Below are 26,535 nucleotides of genomic sequence, written 5' to 3'. Positions count from 1 at the left end.
AGTATACCATAGGGAACCAAATAATTGGCAGGGGACAGTGCAGCAAAATCTGCCCTCATATTTCAGCAAGATGTAAGAATATAGGGTAGTGACACCAGGAGACTTCAATTCAAGACTGGAAAAATGACAGGGCAAATGTGAGGAATTCCTGAACCATGCACAAGAGCTCGTTTTTTGATCAGTTTGTTTCCAGCTCAATGAGGAGGGAAATAGTAATAGATCTTGTTCTGGGAAATTCAGGTGAAGTCGACAAGAGTTTAGACTGGTCACAGAAAAGCACAACAAAAAATCAGGCATGAAAATATTCGAAGTCTCCCTTAGTGAGTGGAGAAGAGATCTGACCAAAGTAGAGTGGAATTAAATATTACCAAAAAAAAATAGAAACTGAGCGATGGGAGGTTTTGAAAGAGTAGGTAGCTCAGTTTTGTATTCTACGTTCTCACAGAGAATAGAAGGATATCCAAAACTAGTCCCAAGTGTCCATAGGTATAGCAATTAAAATCAAACTGAAAGGAAGCTGATGGTAATTGTTGGTTCATAACTTGGGAGAGAAATTAGAATTAGTGAAACGAGTACAGTGAAAAGTTTACAAGTCACCATTATGACACCACCTTAGGTACAAAAGTACCTACGTACAGATTCTTAAATACAAATTCTTTGGGAAGAAAAATTAGAAAAATAAATAAATAAAATGTCCAGCATTACAGATCATAGGAATAAATTAGACAAATAAAGAAACTGCCACCTTCATTTTAACAATAAAACAAAATAAAAGTTTATTAACAACAGAAGTGAAGATAAACATGAAAAAAACATTCTGTTCCTTTGTGGCACAGATTCAAGGATTTTTAAACATACAGTTGCAATTATCCAAGCATGGTACAGCTTACAAACATTATGACAATTCAAAGACCATCCAGCGCAGTCCCTCTCGCAGGATCCACCCCTGCTCATTTCCAAAAGAGAGAGATTACACAGGAGAATTGCGCAGGAGAGTGCTGCCAATGTCACACAAAAAAAAACATTGTATAGAAAATGAAGGGTAAAACTAAATGAAGAGGAGATACTTGGAAGAGCGGTATCTTGCAACTAGAAGTTAGTGAGATATGTCCTATATTGCTGAGGCAAGCAATGATGGATCTATAAAATCAAGTTGCGTTTCTAAATTGATTTAATTTCTTTAATGAAAAAGCTAAGATGGTTAGCAAAGGTAGCGTGATTGATGATGTATGTTTCAAATGGGCTTTCAAAAGAGATTTATGAAATAACAGATAGATTCGCAATATTGAAGTATTATAGGAGCAATTGCAGCATGAATATGAAATTGTCTAAAAACAGAAATTGCAGTGAATGCTTATTTACAGTTTGGAGAGAAACGATGAGTTCCATGTTCTTTCTTGGTGAACTCTGCTCTTTTTGATGTACATTGACAGCCTGCATTGGGATACACACAGAAAGTAATTGCAAAATTTACAGATGACATAATATGTGGAAATGTAGGGAACAGACATCAGGAGGTCATCAACAGATTGATGAAATTGGCAGACGCTTTAGCAGGTAAAATTTAATGCAGTGAGATGTGAAGAGGTGCATTTGGTTGAAAGAACGATGAGAGAAAGATAACCTAAATGATACATTTTTCAGTAGCAACAGCACAGCCTGGGAGTTTACGTACAAATGTCTTTGAAGTCGGGAGGACCAACTAAGAAAACTATCAAAACGCAGATAAAATTCTGGCCTTTAAATAGAAATGTAAGGTATAAAAGCAAAGCTGTTATAGTAAGTCTTTACATATCACTGGTAAGGCACTAATTGGAAAACTGAATTCAATTCTGTGCAGGCACATTAGTAAACATAAGATGTTAAACTCGATAAGATGTTAAGTTGCCAGAGCAGAAGTAGCCCATTGAGTCCGTTCCGCTATTCATTGTGATCATAGCTGATTTGATCATCCTCAAGTCCAATTCTCTACTTTTTCCATACCACTTGATTCCCTTACTGATAAAAAACCTGGCTGTCTCAGCCTTGAATATACTTAAGAGCCCAACTTCGGCAGCCCCTCTGTGATAAAGAATTTCATGAATTCACTGCCCTCTGAGAGAAGAAATTCTTCCTCACCTCTGTCTTAAATGTGTAACCCTTTTTTCAGAGATTATGCCCTCTGGTCCTACACTCTCCCACATGGGGAAAGAACCTTTCCATACCTATCCTCTCAAGTCTGCCAGGAATCTTATATTTCTCAATAAGATCACCTCTTATTAAATATATCAAGGCCTTGGAGAGAGTGCAAAGGAGATTTATTATTTTTTAATTATTCATTCTTGGGATATGTTAGTAATGCCAGTGTTTATTGCCCATTCTAGTTGCTCTAGAGAAGGCCCCCTTCTGGAATCATTGCTGTCCACTGTGTACATTCACAGTGCTGTTGGGAAGGGAGTCCACCTACACTGAAGAAATGGCATCAACACAGTTTCAGATCAGAATAACATTTGACACTGGAGCTTGTAGATGATTGTGGTCATATGCACCTGCTGCCCATTGGCACTCTTCAAGTAGAGATGATGTGTTTGAAGGGTACAATCGAAGGAGCTTTGCTGCAGTGTATCTTGTAAATGGTACATACTGTGGCCACTGTGTATTGGTGATGGAGATGGGGAGCTAATTCAGTGGGCTGCTCTGACCTTGAGTGATATTGGAGATCTACCCATCCAGACAAGTGTAGAGTATTCCACCAAACCCATGACTTGTACTTTATAGATGATCGAAAGGTTTTGGGGCAACAAGATGTGAGTTCTTGACTTTCTCCCGGGAAGTAAGGCAGGACAAGTGACTGAAGCGTTAATGGGGGAGCACCATTGGACTAGCAATCATAATTCTATAAGTTTTAAAATAGTTGTGGAAAAGCCTAGCCTTGGAGAAAACTTAAAGTTCTTAATTGAAGTAAAGCAAATTTTGGCAGCATGAGAGAGGAACTTTCGAAAGCTGATTTGGGTAATCTGTTTGCAGCTAAAGGGACGACCAGCAAGTGGGAGACTTTCAAAAGTGAGATAACGAGAGTTCAGAGGCAATATGTTCCTGTTAGACTGAAAGATAACGCTGGTAAGTGTAAGGAACAATGGATAAAGGTATTGAGCTTCTGGTCAAAAATAAAAAGGGGGCATAATTAGATATAGACAACCAGGATCACGTTGTTATGGACTAGGCCAGACCTCTCAAAACATTCTTAAGCAGGCAGCCCAGACCATAACTTTGCAATTTGTTTTGGTAAGTGTATAGTGAAAATTGCCCAGATTAAGTTAGCAAGATTGATTACCAGGTGTAAAACAGACAAAAACTGTATTCACAAAATTACACAATGAAACATGAAGAACAGAATAAAGGACACCTACAGAACTCAGGCTATTCAAACTAGACTTAAGTAAGCTGTTCCGAATACACACAATAGTCCCAAATAGCAAACCTCCTTTAAAACACAGCACAAAAAAGGGCCAGATGCTTACAGGTTGACGTTAGAAGGGCAGAAGAGAGAGTTTCCACACAGCTCACTGTTGAACTCCCAACCAGTTCTGGACTGACCGAAACCGCTCAGCTAGAGAGCTGGCCATTCCCCTTTCATTATACAGGTTAATTCTAAAACATGACCACTTTAGCCTGAAGTCTTATCTGTTTATACATAAACAAAAAGGCCTCGCAATACCCTTTAATCTCTATACCAAACCAGATTAATTGGAGCCCGGCCTGCTTTATTACCCCTCTGAAAAAATCAGGGACAGAATATATTTGAGCTTTTAGAAGAGACCACCTTTGTGACAAAGTGAATCTCTTGAAGAGTATGAGGGATGTAGGAGCTTCAGGAGGGAAATCTGCCGAAGGCCTGTACTGCGCTGTATCTTTCTATGTTCTATGTTCTAATAGGGGATATGAGATAGCCTGGGCAGATAAGGTTAAGAATAGTTCAGAGATTCTACTAGTACATTAAGAACAAAAGAGCAAGAGGGAGAGAGTAGAGCCTCTTAAAAGATCAATGATGTGTTGAATCACAGGAGATGGGAGAGGTATAAAACAAATATCTCGTGTCAGTGTTTACTGTGGATAAAGACATAGAGACTAGAGAACTCAGGCAAGTAAATATTGATGTCTTAAAAACAGCCCACATTATATAAGAGGTGATGCTGGAGCTATTAAGAATCATAACGTGGATAAATCTCTGGGACCTGATCAGTATCAAGTATATCCCAGGACATGGTGGGAAGTTAGGGAAGAAATTGCAGGGTCGTAGCAGAGGTATCTGTATCATCTATAACTACAGGTGAGCTGCTGGAGGATTGGAGGATGGCTTTTATTTAAGAAAGACTGGGAACTATAGACCAGTGAGGCTGACATCAGTGCTGAGTAAGTTTTTGGAGGGAATTCTAAGAGATAGAATTTACATGCATTTGGAGAAGCAAGGACTGATTAGGGATAGTCAGCATGGCTTTGTCCATGGAAAACTATGTCTCACAAACTTGACTGAGTACACAACCAAAAACATTGATGAGGACAGAGGGATAGACTCTTGACAAGGTTCCACATGGTGGACTGGTTAGTAAAGTGAGATCACATGAGATTCAGGGAGAGCTTGCTGATTGGATACAGAGTTGGCTTGATGGTAGGAGGCAGAGGGTGATGGTTGCAGATTGTTTTTCAGACTGGAGTCCTGTAACCAGCGATGTGCTGCAGGGATCGGTACTGGGTCCGCTGTTGTTTGTCATTTAAATAAACAATTTGGAAGAGAATTTAGGAGGAATGGTTAGTAAGTTTGTGGATGACACCAAAGTTGGTGGTAGAATCAATAATGGGGAGAAAGTGAGGTCTGCAGATACTAGAGATCAGAGTCAAAAAGGGTGGCGCTGGAAAAGCACAGCAGGTCAGGCAGTATCCGAGAAACAGGAGAGTCAACGTTTCGAGCATAGAAACGTCGACTGTCCTGCTCCTCAGATGCTGCCTGACCGGCTGTGCTTTTCCAGTCCAGTGCCACAATTTTTGACTCTGGTAGAGTCAATAATGAAGAGTGAGATCAAGATTACAAAGAGACCTTGATCAGTTGGGCCAATAGACTGAGCAGCGACACATAGAGTTTAGTCTGGATAACTGTGAGGTATTACATTTTGGTAAAATAAACAAGGGCAGGACTTATACAGTTAATGATAGGGCCCTGGGTAGTGTTGTCATCCAGAGAGACTTAGGGGTTCAGGTATGTAGATCTTTGAAAATTGTGTTGCAGACCTTTCTGCTATGTTAAATAATCCCATCTGATCCACCCTATCCAGGGGCTTACAATGTTGGGCAACTCATCCAATCTCCTCTCAGCTTCCTGCGTCCCATTAAGAACAGCTTTCGTCTATCCAGTCTTTTCTCAGAGCTGCATTTCCCAGTGCCAGCTTGTTCCCTCCTTTGTCCCCTGCCGAGCAGAATCATACATCCTTCCTGTAAGGAGGTGACTAGAAATTCACACAAATTGTACTCAAGTTGTGGCTTAACTAATAATTTATCCAGTTCCAGCATCATGCTGTTCTTATACTCTATACTTCAGCCAATAAAGGGAAACATTCCAAATGCCTTCTTCACCTAGAATCCCTACAGTATGGAAGCAAACCATTCGGCCCATTGAGTCCACACCTCTCTCCAAAGAACATCTCACCCAGACCCAACCCATCCTCTGTCACCGTGCATTTCCCACGGCTAACACACCTAGCATGCATATCCCTGAACACTATGGGCAATTTAGTATGGCCAATCCACCTAACGTGCACCTCTTTGGACTGTGGGACGAAACTGGAGCACCTGGAAGGAAACCCATGCAGACACGGTGACTATGTGCCGACTCCACATAGACAGTCACCCGAGGTGGAATCGAACCCGAGTCCTTGGTGCTGTGAGGCAGCAGTGCTAACAACTGAGCCACTGTGCTGACCTATTGTACTACCTTCAGGGGCCTGTGAAGATGAATTCCAAGGTCCCTCACTTCCATTGCACCTCCCATTATTTGTGTGATTCTTTGCCTTGTTTAACCTCCTCATCCATCTGCCATTTTTCTTCCCATGTGATTAATCCATTGATACAGTCCTGCCGTCTACAGCTGTCCTTCTCACCATCAACCATGTGGCCAACTTTCTGTGCCATCTACAAACTTCTCGATTATGCCCCTACTTCCATATTCAAATCGATAATATATACAATAGGATGCTGTCTTGTGGAACTCCTGCAGTGATATCCTGGAGCGAAGATGATTATCAGTGATGAAGGATTAGAGAAAATTCTTTTTAAGATTAAGGGTGCTGTTCAAAAATTTTGAAGTGTTTCAATAACAGTATGGAAAGAGGAACTATTTCCATAGGCAGCAGGTTGGCTAACTCATGGGAAAATTAAGCGAAATGTTGTTACACTGAAACGTATGATGACTCAGAAAGGATTACTGAAAAGGGTGGTGAAATAAGCCTCAATAGTAACTCTCAAAGGGGAACTGGAGAAATAATAGAAAACATTGGCAAGATTATGTGGAAGGCGTAGGCATGTGGGTCTTAATAGGTCTTTCAAAGCACTATGTTCTCCCAATGTTTTTGCCAATATTCATCAAAACATCACAAAAACAGATGACTTCATTCGTATTACATTTCTCTTTGTGGGATCTTGCTGTGGACATACTGACTGCCATATTTGCTGCATAAAAAATTATGGCTACACAAGAGAACCTTGGTATGTGCTGCAAGTTGCAAGGTTAAGTTTATTTCCTTTAGTGATAAGCTGGTCCTTGAACAATGCAACAGCTTCGTTGTTATTCTTATTTTAATACGATTGAAATTCGCAAACGACCACAGCAGGATTTGTACTCACAGAGCAGTAAATTATCAGTCCAGTTACATAACCACAACACAATGAGCCTTTGGCTGTAGTTATCTGTGTGAAGCATCAAAGCAATTAGTATGGGACAGCACTAAGACCGAAAATAACAAGGAAGCAAAAATATTGATCAAGACATAGAACTGCACAATTTCAAGACACTGTCAGTTTTTAGAGACTGAAATGTTTTGAGGAATTTAGTCTCACAAATCTTCTCTTGTTCATCGTGGAACAGCAGCGAATACTTTACCGTTCACACTGTCTTCTCCACTGTGAGGTTCTACATGTTGGGAACATGATTTGAAGCCAATGAGAAGTTGGGGACAGGTCCTTAAGTAGCTCATTAGGAACAGAGCAGAAGCAAAACCAAATGGGCAAATCTAGTTGAATTTGGTATAAAGCAATAGTGAGGAAAAAGAACTTGTTTTGAGGACTGACAATAAGCATATTTTCAGGATAGCAAACATACTTGCACTGTGAGGCCACATACAATGATGTCGTTCAGAAAATTTCATATAGTTGTAAAGATAATGACCAATAATGAAGACATATAAAACGCAGTGCCATCCCTAGGTTAGGTCTATTGGTCAGCATTGTATATATGTTTAGAAGGGATTGAAAGGGTTAATACTTTATTGCAGATAACAAGCACCAACCACTGTGACAATATCATGAGGACCTCTTGGGGAAGTAGGATGTCATGGGAAACAGGCCTAAAGTCTTTGATGTAATATCAAACATAATCTGATAATCTGTAAACAGTTGCAGAAATGCAATAAACTATATCTTGTTTATGCCACTAGATTCTTCTCATTTGATCAAAGATTGGCTACTCTCCAGTACATGGGCCACTGAAGTCCCGCACACTTACAAAATACAGGTGGCAGCACATGCAACAATACTGGGGTCATACCGTGGACCGTGAAGGATGCAGCAGCTCTGTTTCTGGTGTCCTAGTTAAAAATCACACAACACCAGGTTATAGTCCAACAGATTTATTTGAAATACTAGCTTTCAGATTGCTACTCCTTCATCAGTTGGCTGTGGGGCAGGATCATAAAGCACAGAATTTATAGCAAACGATCACAGTGTCATACATGCAACTGATACGATATATTGAACAAACCTCGATTGCTGTTAAGTCTTTTAGAATGGGTTGCAAATTTCAATTCATTAATGTGTAAACCCCAGAACATAAATCACATTCTTGAGATAACTTAAGGTTTTATTTTAAAAAAAGGCTCAGACAAGGCATTCAAGGTGTGAGGTTAGAATCTGTCTGTATCCCCATCTTGAGTCAGACTGGTTCTATCTCTAAAGTAGGAATTTACAAAATGTTACATGGATTGACTGCTTGCATTGACTGCCTGCAGATTGTGAGCTTTTTGAACAAAATAGAACGTATCTGCAATTACAACTCTGCAAATGCAAATTCACCCCACAGACTTATACGTGTGTGTGTGTGCGTGCATCTGAGGGGAGGAGGGAGAGAGAGACTGTGTGTGTGGGAGAGAGTGTAAGTGTGTGCATGTAAGTGTGAGTTTGTGTGTGTGTGCACCTCTCAGTGGGGGGGGTGTACATGTGCGTATCTGAGAGGGAGCGCATGTATGAGAGAGGGTTGGCATGAGTGTCTGAGTATGTCAGAGTGTGCATGTGTGCGTGTGTGTGTGTGTAGTGTAGTGGGGTCACCTGTAGTGTGACATGAACCCTAGGTCCCGGTTACGGCCATCCTCATGGACAACGAACTTGGCTATCAGCCTCTACTCAGCAGACATGCATGCATGACTCTGTGATCTTTTGCTATAAATTCTGTATCTTATGATCCTGCTCCACAGCTACCTGATGAAGATGCAGCGCTCCAAAAGCTAATACTTCCAAATAAACATCTGGCCTCTTAGCTGGGTCTTCCTATGCCAGAAAACTCTCAATATTGCCACCTACAGACAGCCATAGCAAGGAGTAACAGCTCTGTCACAACACTGTGTTCTACTCAGCTTTTAAAGGCTTTTAGTGGGTTTAGCGAACTATGACAAAAATTTACAATGGGATTGTACAAGCTCAAGTGTTCAGCTAAGTATCGGACAATGGTCGGACAACGGGCCCAAGTCTCTGACGGAGAGGTCAGTGTCTGAGACATTCTTAGAGCTAGCTGGGCAGCTCCACCCTACTCATTGGAAGTTTACACTTTCTGTGCAATTGTCTGTCTCAATATTCACTGCTGTTGGTATCAGAAAATGAAGCCAACTGTGGTCATTATGTGCTCCCATAATATCTAACTATCAGGAAAGACATTTCTTTTATCGAGAAATGTAACATTTTGTGACCTCCAGACTTAATCATTCCAGTCAGCTCTTGGCCTTCCTTCTACATTCCACCTTAAGCTAATGGTCTGCTTTAATAAGCTTTGTGAACCCCTCTATCCTTACCTCCTCTGGGTTGGCTGCTGGTCACTCTGTTGCTTCCAACCACTGCAATTGTGAACCATGGTGGCTCAACGGAAACCTTGCCACCACTTTTTAGGGCAACTAGGTGTGGGTGACCAAATACCAGCCTTGCCAGTAATACCCATATTCCACAAGGAACATTTAGTTTTGTTAACTTGCATGTGAACAATACCACAAGAGGAACTGAACAAACATGTTTACCTTTGAGCATGATCCTGTTCAATATGCTAAGTGTGACAAAGCAAAAATACTGATGACCTGTTAACTGAATATAATTTTAATTCTCACTATCTGATTGAACAGTGGCAGATGTGATTGTCATCTCCTGGATGGTTTTATTTCTCTGTGAGTATCAGTGAGGAATTTTCCAGAGTACATTTTTCACCTATTAACTGTGGTTCTGTTTTGTTTCTTTTATTTTCCCAGGAGATAACAAGATGTTGGTGTGAGGGTGGGCATTGGTGGTGATGGCAGGTTATATGAGCAAAAGAGTCAGAGGAGTAGGAAATATCAAGTCTAGATTTTGCAGAATTCATGGCATAAAACAGGGTCAACAGGCCGGATGAATTTCCCTCCCCACTGTTCAGGTAATTCTAACACCACAGGATTCCCATAAAGCCAATTAATCCCAGTAAGAGTCATTGTCCTTCAGATTTTGTCCCTGAGACCAGCAGCTCACTCGTGGAAGAAAGGGACTCAATTGGGACTTCTAGCTCCACTGCTGTTTCTTTAGTATCCTTTTGTTGTCAAAAAATAAACTGAAGCATCACTTCAAAGTTTTGTTTGTTCTCCTCAGAATGCATGCTGTCTTGGCTCAGAAGATATACTGTGTGTTTCACAACATTGATAAAATATACAGCATGTTCTATTATTCAATGATAGAATTGTTTCCATCTAATCATTGCTTTGGTGTAGCATAGTGTGAGCAAGTACAGAATGTAACATTTATTTTGCTCAGCAACTACGCAAGTTTGTCTTTCTTTTCCGAGCTTCCTGTCTGATCACCGCGCACGTACAATCTGTGAACCCCGACAAAGAAATAATGATTCTAATTCAAAATCTTCAGAATGGGGTATTCCAGAGCACATTTTATCATGATAAATTTGGTAGGGTGTTGGGCAGTGTTGAACAGAGGGATCTTGGGGTTCAAGTTTCGTTGAAGTTTGCATCACAGTGTGGTTAAAAAGGTGTTTAGCACGCTTAGCTTCACTGCTCAGTCCTTTGAGTATAGGAGTTGGGAAATCATGTTGACATTGTACAAGACATTGGTGAAGCCTCTTCTGCAGTACCATGTCCAGTTCTGGTCGCTCAGTTATAGGTAGGATATCATTGAGCTGGACAGAGTTCAGGAGAGGTTTACCAGGATGTTGCTGGGTATGGAAGGTTTTATAAAGAAAGGTTGGATAGGCTGGGACTTTTCTCACTGGAGCGTAAGATATTGAGAGCCTACCTTACAGAAGATTATAGAATAATGAGGCATAAGGATAGAGTTAATGCTAGTTGTCTTTTCCCTGGGATGGGGAATTTCAAGACTAAGGGGCACATTTGTAAGGTGAGAGGAGACAGATTTTAAAACAAGGATGAGGGTAATTTCTTTACACAGAGGAGGGTGGTTTGCAGGTGGAATAAACTTCCTGAGGAAGTCGTCAATGCGGATATAATTACAACATTTAAAAGACATTTGGATACATACATGATTAGGAAAGGTTTGGAGGCATATGGGCCAGGAGCAGGTAGGTGGCACTAATTCGGTTTGGGATTATGGTTGGCATGGACTGAAGGGTCTGTTTCCATGCTGTATAACTCTGTGATAAAAAAAATCGGGTATATTGTATATAATAATCCATACACATCAAAATTTCCAACTGAAGTCAGGAGAGTCTGAGTTCAAGGCTGACTGTAAAGATCTGCGCACAAAATCTCCACTGATACTCCCAGGACAGTGTTGAGGAGCGAATTGAATGTCCCCCCTTTCCAATCCTCTTCTGCAAGAAGAGGGACAGCTACTCAGCGATGTCACCCATCTCGGTGTTGCACGTGGGAACATTGTCCTCAGGGGGTGTCAGTTGTTGCCTCCCATTTGACTGCCGCATTTCCAAATATATCAGGGCCAACCGATAAATCTGTAAGGTCAGCACAAGCGCATTCTTGATTGTGAAGAACAGCAGCATCTGATGAACAATCCCTTTATGGAACATCAAGAATAATCGGAAGATGAAGAAGGGTCCGTCTTGTATAAATATACTTATGGTAATATTCCAGAGGTCTGCACTGTGTTTGTGCACGTTCTTTGTTGGCTTGTCCTCATGTGGATGTGATTCCTCTGTTTTCTGAAGCACTGCAATTTGATGAACAAACAGCAATTGTACAACTGTTTCAACATTAACATGTTATTCCTGCTGTTGTTTTGTATCTTCTCACTTATGGAAGAACAGTATGAGATAATGGAAGAATGTGCAGGCTGTTTAGGTCTGTCAGGCCACAATGTGAACTCTCCTCCCATACCCTTATGTGGGGTGGATGGCCCCATACACGCAACAAACTATATTGACTTAGAAATCCACACAATAAAAGGTCATCAATATCCTTTCTGCACAAGAATTTCACTGTGTGTTAAGCCAGAGTGCTGGTCTTCATTCATTAATCTGACAAGATTTTTCAAACACCACATCTTCTGGGGTGGTACAGGATCTCAAACCACACAACACACAATAAGACCCAGCACATCCCAAACAGCATAAAAGTACGTCTCTGTCACACGTCATTCCACTAATTAATACCACAAAGGAAAAAGCAAGTCACTAACAAACATCACGCCATCAATTAACACTGCACAGAAATATGGGAAGAGTAGTGGGCCATTTAGTTCCTCAAGCCTGTTCCATTCATAGCGTTATACAGCATGGAAAGAGACCTGTCGGTCCATCTCATCCATGCTGACCAGATATTCTAAAATGACCTACTCTCATCAGCCACCATTTGGCCCATATCCCTCCAAACCCTTCCTATTCATTAACTCATCCAAATGCCTTTTAAATGTTGTAATTGTACCCACCTCCACCACCTCCTCTGGCAGCTCATTCCGTACACACACAACTCTTTGCGTCAAACAGTTGCCCCTCAGGTTCCTTTTAAATCCTTCCCCTCTGACATTAAACCTATGCCCTTTAGGTTTGGACTCCCCTACTCTAGGATAAAGACCTTGGCTATTCACCTTATCCATGCCCTTCAAGATTCTTCAATTAAACTGTGATTTATCAGTGATCTTAGCTCCATATCCTAACCCTATACTTTGTGATTTGTATAGCTGAAGTATAACTCTTATGCCTTTTTATTTAGTTCTACAGATATTCGGTCCATGCTTCGCCACTCAGCAGGATCATGACTGGTATGATTACTCCAATTCCTGCTTGTCCACTACTTCCATCCTCTTCACTTAACAAGAACTTATCTACCTCTGGCTTAAAAATGGCTAAAGATTCTGCTCCCATTGTCCTTAATAAAGCAAGTTCCACAGACTCACAACACCATTCCCCCACACCCCCCTCTCCTCATGAAGATCTAGATCTCCTTGCAGGGCCTCTTGGTCTCGGGATCGGTCAAAAGAATCACTAGGAGTACGGTCAGTTTAAAGCAAGGTTACCAGTTTAATAAATTATGGCAGCTTGGTGCAGATTCGTCCAGCAACATGGAGGTTAAAGGCTTCTGTGAAATGGCGCAATTACATTTGAAAATTACAAATTATTTATATGCTTTTTAAAGAGATAGTATAGCCTTCATTACAAGAAAAAAACAATCACATATAAGGTGACAATATTTATAGCAGGTTAATCCAATGATATTTCCTGGGAAAAGGTTCTTAATTACAAGGAAAGTCCAATCAATTGTAATGTGGTGACATGATTGACAACAGCTAATCTAATGATATTCCCTGGGAAAGGGGTCTTAATTACATAAAGAATCATGTCACGGTAGCAGTTCAAGGTTAGTTCGAATACCAAGTCACTGCCTTATGATTCATATTATGAAAACTCCATTGTTTTCTCCGATCTCTAAATACAACCAACTTAGCAAAGCATCAGTGCAAGTTCACAGAGTCAAATCATTATTTTCAGCCATTTTGTTGTGTTAGTTTAAATTGAAAAGCCACTTTCTGATTAATAAAAATCTACATATACTTGTTATTTCTGATAACAGCCTAAATTCAAATTTTAGATCCTCACGCAACCCCCAGTGAGAAAAGAGCTTCTCCTCACCTAGAAAGCACCATTAAGATTTACCTGTTAGGTCCAAAGGGAACTGTAACATACTCCATGTCCAAAGAGCCAGAATTGCATACACCAATTCAGGATGGCATCTGAAATCAGTGTGACAACTCATTAATTATTGGGGCATAATTCCTGTTGCACTGATGATATATTCCACTGAATGCAAAGCTCACCTGACCCCTTTCTCTGACAGGGTTTCACTCTTAAATTCTAAGATATCAGCCGCAATTCCTACAAACGTCAGGAGGAGCTGGGACAACTGGTCTCGTCTGACACCCGCTCCCATCGGAAGTATCCATTTCCCTACAATGAGCAGAATCATAAGCGTCTGGTGAAAGCCAAGTGTCCAGTCAAGTGTGCTGTTCAAAAAGTCAATGACCTGTAAAAGCATTTAAATGAAGAAGTCACTCAACAATGTATGTCAGAGAGTCAAGAGATAAATGCAATTGCAACTTATGTCCACAGATCCAGTAAAATTAAGGAATAATATCAGACAAAAATCTGAGGTTACAAGGCAGATTTTTGATTGTGCAAATTTGTTTTACTGATATGATTTATTTACTGGCATTAGGAAATATCGAAATGAGATGAAATTCATAATCATAATGGTTGGAAATATGTAAAGTAAAAGCAAAAATGAGTTGTTGGTTTGCTTGATTTTTATTTGTAAATGTTTCCTCCCCCTTCTGGGGGAGTGATATCTTCAGCGCTGTGTCGCCTCTAGATGGAGCGCTGTTGCTTTGCACTGCAGTAGTCTGTAGATGGGGTCGATTTCAACATGTTTGTTTGTGGCACCAGTGGATAAACACCAGGCCTCCAGAATTCCTGAGCTTGTCTTTGTTTTGCCTGTCCCAGTATTCTAACGGTGTCCCAGTTGAAATGGTGTCTTTCATTGTCAGCATATATTGACATGAGGGAGAACTGGTCGTGCCATTTTGTTGCAAGCTGATGCTCGCGTTTTCTGGTGGTGAAATTCTGGTATTCTCGCCACCAGAAAACACGAGCATTAGCTTGCAACAAAACGGCACAACTAGTTTTCCCTCATGTCAATACACATTGACAGTGAAGGACACCATTTCAGGTAGGACAACGTTAGAATACTGGGGGGACAGGCAAAACAAAGACAAGTTCAGGAATTCCTGCAGGCCTGGTGTTTATCCACTGATGCCACAAATAAACATGCTGGAATCGACCCCAGCTACAGACTATTGCAGCACAAAGCCGGAAATAGAGCCACCTGCCATGACAGACACAACCGTAGAAATTCTGGGCTGATCACAACAACAGCACTTCATCCCGAGGTTACACAGAGCTGAGGATGTCACTCAGGTGGGGATGAAACATTTGCAAAAATACCAACCAGCTCACTGAACTGACCAACAACTCCAACCACAACCCGAGCTACAGATCTTCACTAAAACATTAAAAGCGAAAAGATTTACCACATTGATAGTGCTACTGGAATTCCTGAGCCTTATAGTTGGTGCTTCAGTTGATTGGACAAAATGCTGCAAATTAATTTTCACACGTTATCGATACAGTTTGCAACTTTGGAAAGAACTGTAGATTCAAAGTGTTAACTCCACAATACTTCTGACTACGAGTCAGAGAATCAAATGACACAGGATAAGATTCAGGGGTTCCTTCAGTCCTAGGATTTTAAAAAATATATTTGTTCAGCACACTACAGGCCCTTCAGCCCTTGATCTTGTGCAGACGTTTTATCCTAATCTAAGATCAAACTAACCTACATACCCTTCAATTTACTATCATCCATGTGCCAATCCAAAAGTCACTTAAAAATCCCTAATGTCTCTGACTCTACTACCAGTGCTGGCAGTGCATTCCATGCACCCACCAGTCTCTATGTAAAGAACCTACCTCTGACATCTCCACAAAGCTTCCCTGGGAAAACATCTTTGGCTATCCACTCTACCTATGCCTCTCATTATTTCGTACACCTCTATCATGTCACCTCTGATCCTTCTTCGCTCCAATGAGAAAAGCCCTAGTTCCCTCAACCTTTCTTCATAAGACATACCCTCTAGTCCAGGCACATCCTGGTAAATCTCCTCTGCATCCTGTCTAAAGCTCCCACATCTTTCCTATAATGAGGCGACCACAACTGAACACAATATTCCAAGTGTGGGTCTGACCAGGGCTTTATACAGGTGCAGTACTACTGCGCAGCTCTTAAACTCAATCCCCCTGCTAATGAAAGCTATACACCCTTCTTAACGTGGGTGGCAACTTGGAGGGATCTATGGATGTGGACCCCAAGATGCCTCTGTTCCTCCGCACTGCCAAGAATCCTGCCTTTAACCCTGTATTCAGCATTCAAACTCGACCGTTCAAAGTGAATCACTTCACATTTTTCCAGGTTGAACTCCATCTGCCACTTCTCAGCCCAGCTCTGCATCCTGTCAATGTCCCATTGCAACATACAACAGCCCTCCACACTACCCACCACTCTACCAACCTTCATGCCATGAGCAAACTTACTAACCCACCCTTCCACTTCCTCATCCCAGTCATTTATAAAAATCACAAAGAGCAGAGGTCCCAGAACCGACCCTGTGGAACACCACTGGTCACCAAACTCCAGGTTATATACTTTTTCATCTTCCACCACTGTGGGCCAGCAAATTCTGTATCCAGACAGCCAGATTTCCCTGTATCCCATGCCTCCTTAACCTCAAAGGTCAGCTTGCCATCCTTATTGTTCCCTGTGTGGTGCAGTGACCACCTGGTTCAAGCTCCTCACTGACTTGCCCATCCTGACTGCATATCAGGCTGCCTGCCCTGGAATTTCCTAACCCTGTGACAAACAGTTAAGCCACTAAATACCTGACAACTGAAGTGTAGTGGAGCAGAACCCAGATTCTTTAGGCCAAGGCTGGAAACCCTATCTCAAATCCCAGAGACTAACCAACTTAGCCTGCACATCCCTGGTCACTACGGGAATATTTGGCTTGGCCAATCCGCCAAACCTGCACATGTTTGGATTGTGGGAGGAAACCAGGGCACACAGAGGAAACCCATGTAGACATTGGGTGAATGTGCCAAACAGACAGTCACCCAAGGCTACAATCAAACCCAGGTCCCGAGCACTGTGAGGCAGCAGTGCTAACCACTGAGCCACCCCATATGATTGGGAACCAGTTTTCATCGGTTTTGTTCATAGCCTAATCTAATGTTGTGTGCATTTAAACTCCTGTACCAATTATTAGAACCATCTTGGATCTTAGCTACTGGTAATGAGCATCTCAACTGGCATAGTTACATATTCTTTGTAGTTTGTGGAATCTGAGTAGGATACAGGATACATTAGTTAAATACACATGATTGAATCAGTACCAAAGATGAGTGTGAATTGAATGAATCAGCAGGTTGGAAAGAAGGAACCTTTCCTTTGGTTGGGAAAACTGCCCATACCACTTTGCTACTTAATAAAAGTGAGAGAGGAAATCAGTCATTTAAAATGTAGACCAAATAATCTGGTATTCGTTGTCAGGAAATTGTTAGAACCAGTAATTGAGGATAGGATGACTGATCATATCTTGAAAATGCTCAACGGGTCAGAGAGCATATGTTTGTGAATAATGCATGAGGAATCTGAATTTTTTTTTAAGAAAGGACAGAGGACTGAGTATTTAATTTATACAGGCTTCCTATTTTATCAGCTAAAGTGGAAATTCATGGAACTGAAAGCAAATTATTGGCCTATTTAGGAAATTGGCTGAGAGACAAGAGACAATAACCTACTCCTGTTACTATATATTCTGATGTTTCTGTATGTAAATTAAAGATTTTGTAATGGGTATCTCAAGCAGACATGCATATGCAGGTATCTTGACATAGTGGCTGTGATAATAAAAGCAGTAAGTGTTAGAAAATCCCAGCAGGTCTGGCAGCACCTGTGGAGAGAGAAACAGAATTAATGTTCCACACTGAAAATGAATTTTCTTCAGAAGTCTGTGGCTGTGTTGCTGGACAGAGGAAACCATTTTTCCATAACTTTACCCTGATAAAACCTTTTAATGTTTGAAACACCTCAAACAGATCATCCCTCAACCTTCTAAACTCATCGATTCACGATAGACTTGCACCACCTCATAATTTAACCCACTAGGCCATAGTATCATTCTAGTGAATCTTCCGGCGCCAATAAAATTTTTCTTGAGATCTGGTCAAATCAGGGAATAATATAATTCAGGCATATCTTCTTCCCCTTTGCAGTCTAATTAGTTTGGGTGAAATGTCAGCATTGCGCCTTTCAGCTGGACTTCACTCATTGAAAAGCATATACATTCAAAACATATCATGGCATTATATGGTCAGTAGTGAAGAACAAGGCAGACAGATAGCACTTCTATTATGAGCACTGAAATGTCTGCCAATATATGCTAGAATTTTTAATTCAATGCCAAATAAGTTACATAAGGGAAATAAAGAAGATAATATAAGTTTTAGAGGAAACAGAAAAATATTTTTTCAACAATAAATGAGTCTTCACACTTGTAAAAGTTATTTTTCAGAGCTATAGTGAGTTGGTTCAGCAATAATTAAGTTTTATTGCACCATTAAAACTACACCCATTAGAATGGGTAGGCCTGAAATTTAGCTGGTGGATACATTGGGTCCCTATGGCTAACTTGAAGAATTTCACGTTGCTCTGCATGTTTAATGCCAAGTCTTTTGGTGAGTTGCCAGTGTGGGAAAGCTGCTGGAAGGTGAACTACAAATCCTATCTATATAGTGCCTCTAATGTAATAAAAAAGCTCAAGGTGCTTCATCACAGTGACAGATTTGACACAACCATGTAAGATGATATCAGAGGAGATAGCCAAAAGCTTGGTGGAACAGAAAGGTTTTAGAAAAGGATTAAAGAGTGGCTTAGTTAGCTTAGGAGCAAGGCAAGGCAAATGATCGTGTAGCAGCTAAAATGAGGTAACTCAAGAGCCCAAATTAGATCCGTACAGATAGCCTGGAGAATTACAGAATTCAAGAAAACTACATGGATGATGAGAGACAAAGCCATGGAGGGATTAAAAACAAGGATAAAGAATTTATAAATCAAGGTGCTGATTGTTTGTGAACTAATTTAGATCAGTGAGCACAGGGGTGATAGCTGAACAGAACTTGATGCACGTTAGCAGACCAACAGCAGAGTTTTAGCTGAACTGAAACTCACCGCAGGTACAGTATGGGAGTGTGTTGAAATGTTCATGCAGTGATAGCAGAAAACACATTCATACCACACAAATGACTGGCAATGACCATCTTCAACAGGACAGCGTTGAGCCAAATAGCCTTAATGTTCACTGAATCTCCTCGATTAATAGCCTTGGAAGCAGGGCAAGTTACCAATGACCAAAAGCCTAAACCTAAGCCAATGATAAACTAAGGCAAGTAGAATAAATCAGAGGCTGGGAATTCTGCAGCAACTAACTCACCCACCATCTACAAGACACAAGCCAGGAGTGCAATTGGATACTCTCCACTTGTCTGGATGGGTACAGGTCCTCAAGAAGCTTGACATAATTCAAGTCAAAACTTGAATGTCTGCTGGCATTATGTTGTCCACCTTCAATGTTTACTGCTTCACTACCAATGCACAGTAGCAACAGTGTCTCAAAATAAACTGTAGCAACATGCCAAGGCTTCTTCAACAGGATCTTCCAAACCTATGACCTCTAGCACTTAGAAGAACAAGTGCAGTAGTTGCATGGAAACATTAAGATATGCAAGATTCCCCCAAAATTGCACTCCATCTTCACTTGAAATTGTATCACCATTCCTTCACTGTTGCATGGTCAAAATCCTGGAACTCCCTCCCAAACTGCACAATGGGTTTACCCACACCACATGGGTGTCAATGGGTGGATGGGTGTTGGGCTTCTTGAGTGGGGTTGGAGTTGCAATTATCCAAATGAGTGGAAGATAATCCATCACACTCCTGACTCGTACTTTTTAAATAGTGGATAGGCTATGGCGAGACAAGAGGTGAGGTGCTGCAGAATCTTAGACTCTGTTCTTGTAGCCATTATATTTATATGGGTAGTCCAGTTCCATTTCTAACCAATTGTAATCCTAAGGGTGTTGATGATGGGAGACTCAGCAATGGTACTGCCATTGAATGGGGAGGTGGTTAGATTCTCTACTGTTTGACAAATGTCACTTATAAGCCCAAGCCTGGACGTTGTCTGAGCTGCACCAGTGTCTGAGATGGAGGGCATAATGCTGAAAATTGTGCCATTATCAGTGAACATCCCCACTTCTGTCCTCACGATGGAAGGAAGATCTTTGATGAAGTGGCTGAAGATGGTTGGGTCAGGGGACAACCCTGAGGAACCCCTATAAAGATGTCCTGGAACACAAGTTCAGTCAATGAAATATCAGCATCTACCGTGCAAATAAGTAGGTATCCATACCGTGCACTTCATAGAAGAGTTCATTGACCTACATTCTTCACTGTGTATCCGTTTATCAAGCTGATACAGTTCAAGCATCCACACTGGAGGTATTATATTGATCAGATAAAAAAACAGTGCTGGAGAAAATCTGTCCAAATGAACAAACAAATATATTAGAGTACATTAAGAGAATAATTAATAATCATTCCTGTCTTTCCAGTGCCAATTTTTATTTATGCATCTTTCCTTATAAATTGTATAGCGGAATCCAATTTGTAAAGTTGATTACTTCATTTATCAATTCTAAAATGTACCTTCAATACATTAATGATACATTTACAGTTCTGCTCAGTTGGAGACTTGATAAATTACTTCAAATCAACTGTACAGCTTGTTTCACAGTGAGGTGTTTAGTATACTCCCAGAGATTCCATCTGTAAATCTCGCTGCATCTCTATCACTCCCTCCTCTTTGCAGGCGCTGTCTTAAATCTAACCTCTTAGACAAAGCTCACCTGCCCTAGTAGAACTTGATGCAGATCAATCAGACATTTGTTCGATGTTGCTGCCAAATGCCCCAACCCCTTTATCTGAAGCTTCCCTTACTGCCACCCCCCAGTCCTGAAGAAGGGCTACACCTGAAATGTCAATGTCTCCACCTCCTGATACTGCCTGGCTTGCTGTGCTCTCTCTGTGTCCTGCCTGTCTACCTTGGATTCCAACATCTGCATTTTCTTTGTCTCTAATCAAGCACATTGAGCCATTTATTATGATGCGTTAATGCAAGTTGTTGTTGTGATCTATGTTAGAATGCTTCAGGAAATGTGTTTCTATTTTTGGATATTTGAGCCGCTCCAAACAGGAAATCCACCTTCAGTGTGACCCAAAGAACAACTTTAGACAAATTCATATGATAATGTTGTGTGAAACAATAGGGCTAAAATGAGCTTCCCAACTATTGCCCTTAGCTCAATGAAGAGTTCTCCACAGATGCTGCCAGGCCTACAGAGTTTCTCTACCATTTCCGGTTATTATTTCACATCTCCAGCATTCACGGTACTTTGCTTTTTGTTTATCTATTCACAGGATGAGGGCGGCACTGGCTAGGCCAGCATTTACAACCTATCCTTAATTGTTAGGAGTCAACCACATTGCTCTGGGTCTGGAATCAGATTAGGTGAGGATGGAGTTTCCTCTTTCTAATGGACATCAATGAATCAGATGGGATTTTCCAACAATGGAGAATGCTGGGCCCATTGCTGCTTGTTATCTATATCAATGATTTGGATGAGAATTTCAAGGCATCATTGGTAAGTTTTCAAATGACACTAAAATAGTTGTTATCGTAGGCAGTGAGGAAGGTTTTCAGAAATTGCAGCAGGACCTTGACAGCTGAGGAAGTGGGCCGAGAAATGGCAAAGGGAATTTAATAGATAAATGTGAGATCTTGCATTTTGGAAAATCAAATCAAGGTAGGAATTTCATGGTGAATGGTCTTAAGGAGTGTAGTGAAACAGAGGGACCTTGGAGTTCAGGTCACAGTTCTCGAAAGTGAAGACACAGGTAGACAGAGCAGTGAAGAAGGCTTTTAGCACACAGGCCTTCATCAGTCAGAACATTGAGTATAGAAGTTGGCAAGTTATGTTGCAGTTATACAGGATGTTGATGAGGCGACACTTCAGGGTGTATTACATAGAACATAACAGCGCAGTACAGGCCTTTCAGCCCTCAATGTTGCGTCAACCTGTGAAAATAATCTGATGCCCATCGTAACCTACACCATTCCATTATTATCCATATGTATGCCCAATGCCCATTTAAATGCCTTTAATGTCAGCGAGTCTACTCCTGTTGCAGGCAGGCTGTTCCACTCTTTAGATTAGATTAGACTTAGTGTGGAAACAGGCCCTTCGGCCCAACAAGTCCACACCGACCCGCCGAAGCGCAACCCACCCATACCCCTACATTTACCCCTACCTAACACTACAGGCAATTTAGAATGGCCGCACATCTTTGGACTGTGGGAGGAAACCGGAGCACCCAGAGGAAACCCACGCAGACACAGGGAGAACGTGCAAACTCCACACAGTCAGTCGCCTGAGTCGGGAATTGAACCAAGGTCTCTTGCGCTGTGAGGCAGCAGTGCTAACCACTGTGCCACCGTGCCTTACTACACTCTGAGTGAAGAAACTACTCTAATATCTGTCCTTTATCTATCACCCTTCAATTTATAGCTATGTCCCCTTGTGTTAGCCTTTACCATCCGAGGAAAAAGGGTCTCACTGTCCACCCTATCTAACCTTCTGATTATCTTATACGTCTCGATTAAGTCACCTCTCAACCTTCTTCTCTCCAAGAAAACATCCTCAGTTCCCTCAGCCTTTCCTCATAAGACCTTCCCTCCATACCAGGCAACATCCTAGTAAGTCTCCTCTAAACCCTTTCCAAAGCTTTCACATCTTTCTGATAATGCGGTGACCAGACCTGCACACAATACTCCAGGTGCGGCCTTACCAGTGTCCTGTACAGCTGAAGCATGACCTCGTGGCTCTGAAACTCAATCCCCTTACCAATAAACACCAACATAACATATGCCTTCTTAACAATCCTGTCAACCTCGGTGGCAACATTCAGGGATTTATCCACTTGGACACCAAGATCTGTTCATCTACACTGCCAAGAATTTTACCATTAGCCCAGTACTCTACATTCCTGCTTTTTCTTCCTAAGTGAACTACCTCACACTTTTCCACATTAAACTCCATTCGCCACCTCTCAGCCCAGCTCTGCATCTTAATTATGTCCCTCTGTAACCCACAACATTCTCTGGCACTCTCCATAACTCTGCCTACCTTAGTGTCATCCACAAATTTACTAACCCATCCTTCTACGCTCAATTCCAGATCATTTATAAAATTAACAAACAGCAGTGGTCCCAAAGTAGATCCTTGTGGCATACCACTGGTAACTGAGCTCCAGGATGAACATGTCCCATCAACCATCACCCTCTGTCTTCTTTCAGGTAGCCAATTTCTGATCCAAACCGATATATCACCTTCAATCCCGAAACTCCGGATTTTGTGCATTAGCTTACCATGTGGAACTTTATCAAACATGTTACTGAAGTTTATACACACCGCATCAACCACTTTACCCTCATCTATCTGTCTGGTCACCTTCTCGAAGAACTCAATAACGTTAGTGAGGCATGACCTACCCTTCACAAAACCGTGTTGACTATCTCTAATCAAATTATTCCATTCTGAATGATTATAAATCCTATCTCTTATAAATCTTTTCCACCATCTTACCCACAACCGAAGTAAAGTTCACTGCCTATAATTACCAGGCTTGTCCCGACTCCCCTTCTTAACAAGGGAACAACATTTGCTATCCTCCAGTCTCTGGCACTACTCCTGTTGACAAGGATGGCATAAAGATTGAACCCAAACACTCTGCAATCTCCTCCCTGTCTTCCCAGAGAATCCGTGGATAAATCCCATCCAGCCCAGGGGTCTTACCTATTTTCAGATCTTCCAAGATTGCTTAAACCTCCTCTTTGTCAACCTCAATCCCACCTAATCATGTAACCTGTATTTCCGTATTCTGACTAATATTGTCCTTTTCCAATGTGAATACTGACGAAAAGTATTCATTAAGCACTTCCCTATGTCCTCAGATTCCACACACAACTGTCCACTAATATCTTTGATTGTCCCTAATCTTACTCTAATCATTCTTTTATTCCTGATAAACTGATAGAAGGCCTTAGGGTTTTCCTTGATCCTTTCTGCCAACAACTTCTCATGTCCCCTCCTGGTTCTTCCTACCATGCCTGAAGATATTGCTTCAGTGTTAGAGGCATCGTGAATCATGTTGTACATTGTGAAGTCATTAGTGAACATGCCCATTTCTGACTTTATGAAGGAGGGAAGGTCATTGATGAAGCAGTGGAAAATGCTTGGACCTAGAACACTACCCTGAGGAACACTTAGAGAGATGTTTTGGAGCAGAGATGATTTACAACCATAATGATTCTTTGTTTGTGCCAGTTATATCTTCAAGCAACAGAGTTTTCCTCCTGATACCCAGTGACTCCAGTGTCGTTAAGGCCGCCTTTTTTCCTTATTCATTCATGGGATTTGTGCATTGCTGGCTAGGCCAGAATTTATTGCACAGATGCCCAGATGTCAGTTAAGAGTCAACCATATTGGTTGATGCTAGATTTGTTCAAATGTGATCTTGGTGTCGAAGGCATTCACCTTCACCTTGACTCAGGAATTCAGCTCTTTTGTCCATGTTTGGACCAAGGTTGTAATGAGGTCAAGAGCTCAGTGGCTCCGGCAGAAATCAGTGTCAGTGAGCGACACTTTGAAAGTGCCACCGTCGACAAGCTCTTCTATAATCTACGGATCAAGTGAGACTATTAGGATGGTAATTGACCAATTTAGGTGTGTTCCTTTGTGTGTACAGGACATACCTGGGCAATCATGTGGAGTGAATCAAACTTGGCTGAAGATTGGTCTCTGTGATGGTGGGGACCTCTGGAGGAGGCTGAGTTGGATCAAACAGTCAGCACTTCCAGCTGAAGATTGTTGCAAATACTCCAGCCTTGTCTTTTATGCTGATGTGTTGGGCTCCCCCAAAATTAAGGAAGGGGATATTTCCGGGACCTGCTCCTCTTGTGAGTTGAATAATTGTCCACCATCATTCATATCTGGATGTGACAGGACTGCAGAGCTCAGATCTAATCCATTAGTTGCTAACTTGGTTGGCGTGCAAGTTGTTCTGTTTGGTTGCTTCACCAGGTTGACACGTCATTTTCTGCTGGTGCTGTTTCTGGCAAGCCCTCCTGCATTCTTCATTGAATTAAGCTTGATCTCCCATCTTGATGGTAATGGTAAAATGGGAGAAATTCCTGACTGTGAATTTATAGATCATGGTTGAATGCAATTCTTCTGCTGATGGCCCACAGCACCTCATGGATGGCCAGTCTTGAGTTTCTGTGTCTGTTTGAAGACTCCCATTTAGCACAGCAATAGTGCCATAAAACATGATAGGTTGAATCTTCAATGTAAAAACAGGTATCATCTCCAAAAAGACTTTGCAATGATCACTTTTACCATTATTGGCATAGAAAGATGCATCTGAGCAGAGAGCTCAATGAAGATGAGGTAAAGTGCCCTTGTTCTTGGTTCTTTAGCACTTGCTATAGACCCAGTCTAGCAGCTAAGTCCTTTAGGACCTGACCAGCTCGATCAATAGTGCTGCTGTAGTGCCATTGATGGTGATGGGACATTGATATTCCCCACCCAGGGAACAGTATACTTCCTTGCCACCCTCATTGCTTCCACCAAATGGACAGTCAACACAATTGAGTTTGCCATTGTTATTTCCAGTGTCCAGGTTGATAAATGGTAATTTGTCTCATTTCATTCTTTTCTTTAACTCTTTGTATCAATTTTGATACAATTGAGTTGCTTTCTAGGATATTTCATAGGGCAGTAAAGCGTTAATCACATTGTGTGGGTCTGGCCAGACCAGGCCAGTTAAGGATGACAGATCTCCTTCCCTAAAGGGTTTTATGATATCAGACAATGGTTGTATTGTTACTCATGATGTGGAGGTGCCAGTGTTGAATAGGGTGGACAAAGTTAAAAATCACACAACACCAGGTTATAGTCCAACAGATTTATTTGGAAGTATAAGCTTTCGAAGCGCTGCTCCTTCATCAGGTAGCTGTGGTGCAGGATCATAGAACACAGAATTCATAGCAAAGGATCATAGTGTCATATAACTGATGCGATGTATTAACAAACTTTGATTGCTGTTAAGTCTTTCATCTTTTAAAATGGGGTTGCAGGTTTTGACTCATTAATATGTAAATCCCAGAACTTCTTTCATTAATATGTGAATTCCAGAAGTTCTGGGATTTACATATTAATGAATCAAACCTTGAGACCTATGGAGCAACTTTTTCACACAGACAGTGATACGTGTATGGAATGAACTGCCAGAGGAAGTGGTAGAGGCTGGTACGATTGCAACATTTAAAAGGCTTCTGGATGGGTATGTGAACAGGAAGGGTTTGGAGGGATATGAGCCAGGTGCTGGCAGGTGGGACTAGATTAGGTTGGGAATATCTGGTCGGCATGGACAGGTTGGACTGAAGGGTCTGTTTCCATGCTGTACATCTCTATGACTCTATAATAGAAGCAGCTTTAATGGTTGGAGCAAGCTCCCACTGAATCAATATTCTTAGTTTGAGTTTTTCATTAGCAGCTGCTAACGTCATGAAGCTGGATGGGGAAGCTGTTTTTCCTCTCTTTGTTGCAGCTAAATGCTCTTTCCTGTTGCTAGAATTGCATGTGGGATAGTCTATACTACTGAATTTGCCTTTGACAAGGGTATGTTTATGGGATCTATTATATGGGAACAGACAATTAGTAATAATTAATGTGAATATATCGATTTGTTAAGCATTTTGATAAAGTTACAGTTAAGCCTATTCTTTTCATTTCATTTCTGT

At 41.4% G+C, this 26,535-nt stretch overlaps 1 protein-coding gene across 1 annotated transcript in view; it reads right to left on the bottom strand.

The window, feature by feature from the left end:
* Positions 1–750: 750 nt before the first annotated feature.
* Positions 751–26,535, bottom strand: part of tmem26b (transmembrane protein 26b) — a 51,625-nt gene continuing 25,840 nt past the window's right edge. The window contains exons 2-6 of the mRNA XM_060841863.1: positions 20,026–20,155; positions 15,034–15,099; positions 13,765–13,970; positions 13,604–13,680; positions 751–11,661 (exon numbers count right to left, since the gene is read on the bottom strand). Coding sequence (XP_060697846.1) covers positions 11,327–11,661; positions 13,604–13,680; positions 13,765–13,970; positions 15,034–15,099; positions 20,026–20,155 — 814 coding nt within the window. The 3' untranslated portion in view covers positions 751–11,326. The remainder of the gene's footprint in view (positions 11,662–13,603; positions 13,681–13,764; positions 13,971–15,033; positions 15,100–20,025; positions 20,156–26,535) is intronic.

This window comes from Hemiscyllium ocellatum, chromosome 22 (genome assembly GCF_020745735.1).
Source record: "Hemiscyllium ocellatum isolate sHemOce1 chromosome 22, sHemOce1.pat.X.cur, whole genome shotgun sequence".
NCBI lineage: Eukaryota > Metazoa > Chordata > Chondrichthyes > Orectolobiformes > Hemiscylliidae > Hemiscyllium > Hemiscyllium ocellatum.
This window is presented reverse-complemented; position numbering and strand designations above follow the sequence as displayed.